The following is a 4,699-nucleotide window of genomic DNA, read 5'->3' as shown; positions in this document are numbered from 1 at the left end:
ATAAGAGGAAACAAGAAATAATTTATCTTCTTGATAACAAAAATATATACAAAATTCATGTTTCTAGCAAATTTCGATCAGCCAAACCACTGCTTGATCCATGCTGTGAGAGCATCTACATCTTCATACGACAAATATGACCCCTCCTACGTCCGCGGACGAGAGGGGCCGGTCACCCCTCATTTTGAGTCCGGTGCAACCAAGTAACTCAAGTCCATACTACACATGCAACACAAAAACTACACAGTACTACATAGGTAAACCTACCCTCCTACTACTCGTGGTCGGATGCATTTTGTGGTCTATTTTGAGGGCACTCTCTCTCATATTTTGGGTATGTTTGTGGATGCATTTATGTATGTGTACGTGCAGTTGATTCACGCAAAATCTCCCAGGTGCACTACCTCTTAGTAGTGCGGCTACCATAATGACTCAAATGAAATATAGAAGTCGGGGGGGGGGGGGGGGGGGGGGGGATCATCCATGCTTTTCTTTATGACTAGTAATTTGTACGTGCTTTGCACGTTAGATTATTATGAGTAATCAAAATACTAAATCATTTAAACTAAAACTAAATCGCGTATCTTATGATAAAACTGTCATGCAATTTTCAAAAGTACATTTGTGTTTTCGAGTGGGAGCTCATGGATTTTTTTGCTATTCACATCAAACAACAGTAGCACAACGAATTCCTATACGAAGAATGCTTTAGAAAAAATCATACATTTTTTCCAAGAGAAATGTTATTGTTATTGACATGTTTGTGAAATCTTATATTTTAAAAATTGAAATTTGAAATATAGAGTAAATTAGTTTGATGCAGTAATTTTCACACCTTTACGCCAGAGGTTTCTTATAAAATCTATTTCATTTGTGTCGTCGCCCTCACAGCGTGTTAAATAACTTAACATCTTGTTAAGAAAAATAATATAAAATCAAAATCAAAATTTTCTACTGGTTTTTTTGAATATTTCTCTCAGCAACCAGCAATATTGCCATGTGTACACTCTTTTCTTCATCTGCAAACAAAAATGTGTACAGTCTTTTCTACAGCACATTACTTCGTTCGAGCGTGTACATGTAAATACTCGTTGGTGGAATATTTAATTCTTCACTGTAGCAGACCGCTATGGTTGCAGTCCAACGACGCGTCCGTGACAAGTCTGGAAGATCCAGATTGGCAGCGTTTTGGCGCGCGGCCGTACAACACGAATCCAGGAAACCTCAGCCGTTGGATCAGTTAAGTCTAGTATTGGTAAACAGTGGAGATTCACCTGGCGTAACAAATCAACGGCTAAGGGTTTGCTACTACAACACGATGCACTGCTAGTCCATGTTCAAAAATTGATGTACTATAGTAGTAGAGATACGATAGCATTGTTTATAATTATGGTTAAAACACAAATTATGTTGTCATTAACACCAAAGACAATTAAGGGCATAAATGCCCTTTCAATCTCCCCTATTTTGGCATTGATGACAACACAATTTAACGATGTAAAAATATTATGATAAGCTCATCATGTTTCTAATGATAATAAATAAGAGCTCCCACTAACTTTGTGCCCTATTGTAAATGTTGCATTTGAATACAAAAGGCACACAAGTTGAGAGACACTCCCCCCATTTCATTACAACCCAATATATGTGCAAGTGAACAAAGATGAAGCATGAAACACTCACTTGCAATAATTTATAGTTGGGTATATCAAAAGAGATAGACAATTAACTAACCCCAACTGCAAATGCATGTCTTACCAACAAACCAATAAGAGTGGTACATACTAACACAAATGTTTAAACGATCAGAAGCTCACAAGAAACAACAAATATAAGAACCAAGAGCTTGTGCCTACCCATAGATTAACCCGATAGGACCTAATAGAACCCACTTAAACAATGTACTGATTAGAAGAAATTTATCACTTGGTGGGCTTACTTAAGTTTGTTTACACGTAAGCTTTTACCCAAGCAACAAGCACTTTATACATGCAGAAACACACGCTACAGTTATCAGATAACCTGATGCATTAGGTAAGCCTATACTCCAAACTTGAGTTTGCAAACTAATAATAACATTTGCTCTGACTAACTAATAATAACATTTGCTCTGAATTTCCAGTAATGGAAACCAGTTACGGTCTCGATTTTTTTTATAAGAGAACAGTACTATTCTGATTTTAGTTAGTTTCTCTTTCCTACTGATGGAACAGAAATAGTACACTTGAATTTAACTGCTTAATTAAGTGATAAATCAGTAGTGCTAAGTGAAGGATCAATGTGTGTGTGTGTCCTCTACAAGGTATGGAAACATGAAATAACTTCTGCATGCTAAATGATAATCAACATCTCAAAGCAAAAAGGAACGACTGCTCTTACAAAAGGGGTCAATAGATGCCAGGGAAAAAACATGAAAATCGACATCGTACAAGCTCGATGGATACCATCTAGTTTCGGTTGGGAGGCAGAGTAGTTGACAATTTTATCTCTTCAACTGTTTCATGCACCGGGGCAAGGCTCTCTTCAAATAAACTGAATCTTGAACTTGGATTCATGCCTTCAAGCGATGCATGTGCCTCGGTGATTGAAAGAATGGTCTCTAAAGATTCAGAATTAAGGTCATAGGTGTAAACCTTCTTCTGAAACTTGTCGCAGATCTTGTGCATGCTAGTAGCGATGAGGATCTTCTTTGTTGACATGCTAGTGCCTGTAGAACCAATAACTCTCACAACCTTGGGCTGACGTAAATCTGTTGCCACACGCCCTAACAAAGAAATGCGATGATTCAGTGACCACGCACAAGAGCTACGATCCGGCAATTTCCATATCTCCAGAATGCAACCACCATTACGATTATATCGAAGGTCTCGGACCATACACGGTTGGTTATCTATCTGCACTAGGTGTTCTCCTAATGTCCCGGGGCAGAAGGGGACAAACTCTGGACCTGATGCAGACAATGGTGTGGATGAGTACATTTCTGATGTCCAGAACGGTGGTGGCCCAACAAAACTGAAGGTCTCCTCCGCAAGAGAAAATGATATCACAGCAGCTCTTGGCTTTTTGGAGAACAAAGAAGGCTGGACCAACCAGTGCAGGTGTCCGTTTGCAAACACAGGTGGTAGACTGAAGAATGCCGCATTATTAACAGCAGCACCTGCAAACCTGCACAATCCAAAGGGTATTCCTCCAGTAGGCGGCCTCCAGCAATCCCCATAACCACTTCCATGTGTGTATACCTCACACCTTACGGACTCATTGTCATGGCGTGACCCTTTGATCAGTCTGACCACTTTGTACTTTCTTGTCCAGGCATCAAATCCCAGCCCGGTAGATGTACACCTGACCGAGTGACGGAAAGGTGGCAGACGTGTTACTGCTCGTGTGGCTGCATTGCAGATGTAGTAAGCTGGCGCAACAGCATCAAACAGAAGGGTGAGGCCATGGCACGGCGCTGGCATGACAACCTGCATCGAGTTGCCGCAGGCAGAGTCAAGGGTGAACAGCAGGTCATCTTTGGGGCCTGACGGGGAGCATGAGAACACCTCCGTGGAGCCGGGTCTTGATGTGGGTGAGACAAACAGTAGCTTCAGCGGTGCTATCTTGGGGGTCGCCATGTGGAGATTGCAGAACTGCTCAGTGGAGAAGAACACAGCCCAGGAGCGGCAGACGGCCCGGAAGCGGAGTATGGATTTGACAGGGAGCCGCAGTAGCACCTCCATGATTATCTCATCCGGGAGCGAACCACCACCGGAAAATGCGGCCTTCTTCCTCTGGTTGCAAGCAGAGGATGGCATGGCAATGGCAATATTCCCCTCTCTTTTTGAGATTAACGCATGATATAGGCAATCTTCCTCTCTTTTTCTGCTACACATGATCTGCGTACCCAAACTCGAAGCAGTCAATTGGTCTGCAATAAAATCAACACGCGGACCTTAGCCTACTGATAGCGAACCTCCCCGATGCAGATATTTGATAAAACATTTAAGTAATATAATAATCATAGAAACTGACTCTTTTTTCGCGGGCAGTAATTCTTGTTTTAGGGAAGTAGTAATAACTTAAATCGACCTTGAATAACACGGATTTAGTGTTGTCCACAGCTAAGGAAAGAAAAGACGACGAGATCTGGTAGAGTTTTTCTTCTGCGCGCGAGATCTGCTAGTTGACGAGAATGACAAGAGGACTTTGCGTGCTTACCTCGGCAAGCAGGATGAATCGCTTCCGGATGGACCTTCAATCTCGCAGCTCCTTCAACTGGAGCTAAGGGTTTGGCGTCGAAAGACTCGATTTTTTTCTAGCTGGGATTGAGGAACAGAGAATTTCCCGGGGGGAGACGATGGTGATGATAGCTTTGAGACGGCGTGGGGATTTGTATCGCTAGCTGGTCCTCGAAACCGGCAAGACCAGGACTACGAGACACCTACGCTGGGCCGACCACCCAAATTCAGTTTGGGCTGGCATTACTTCTTCCCGATGGGGAGGCGAGAACACCTAGAGCGCTTTTTCGGGAGCCTCGTAACGATCAGCGTCATTTGGCGCGCTCTCAGCCATTCGTCACGTGTCATGTTTTGAACGTTTCCTTCGGATTTTTTTTTCACACGCGTTTTCGGCTTTTTAAACGGTTATTTTTCTGGGTTTTTTTCATGTTTTGGTTTTCCACCGGTCTGCCTTAGCTTTTCAACCAAAAAAATTTACG

General features: G+C 42.4%; 1 protein-coding gene across 2 annotated transcripts; it reads right to left on the bottom strand.

Annotated features, from left to right (window-relative positions):
* Window positions 1–1,794: 1,794 nt before the first annotated feature.
* Window positions 1,795–4,430, bottom strand: LOC123166594 (putative F-box/kelch-repeat protein At1g12870). Of its 2 annotated transcripts, none has more exons than XM_044584408.1 (2): window positions 4,201–4,430; window positions 1,795–3,878 (listed from the first exon to the last, which is right to left on the bottom strand). In XM_044584408.1, the coding sequence occupies exon 2, from the start codon at window positions 3,873–3,875 to the stop codon at window positions 2,448–2,450; it is 1,428 nt and encodes a 475-aa protein (XP_044440343.1). In that variant the 5' UTR covers window positions 3,876–3,878; window positions 4,201–4,430; the 3' UTR covers window positions 1,795–2,447. The 2 variants fall into 2 exon arrangements, with proteins under 2 accessions (XP_044440343.1, XP_044440342.1); XM_044584407.1 differs by having other exon boundaries at window positions 2,194–3,910; window positions 4,201–4,429.
* Between the last annotated feature and the right edge of the window lie 269 nt (window positions 4,431–4,699).

This window comes from Triticum aestivum, chromosome 7D (assembly GCF_018294505.1).
Source record: "Triticum aestivum cultivar Chinese Spring chromosome 7D, IWGSC CS RefSeq v2.1, whole genome shotgun sequence".
Classification (NCBI taxonomy): domain Eukaryota; kingdom Viridiplantae; phylum Streptophyta; class Magnoliopsida; order Poales; family Poaceae; genus Triticum; species Triticum aestivum.
Note: the sequence above shows the minus strand (reverse complement) of the source record. Positions and strands in the feature narration are given on the sequence as shown.

Coding starts and splice junctions, on each gene's coding strand:
- LOC123166594 (XM_044584408.1), bottom strand. CDS start 3,875: ATGTGTAGCAGAAAAAGAGAGGAAGATTGCCTATATCATGCGTTAATC.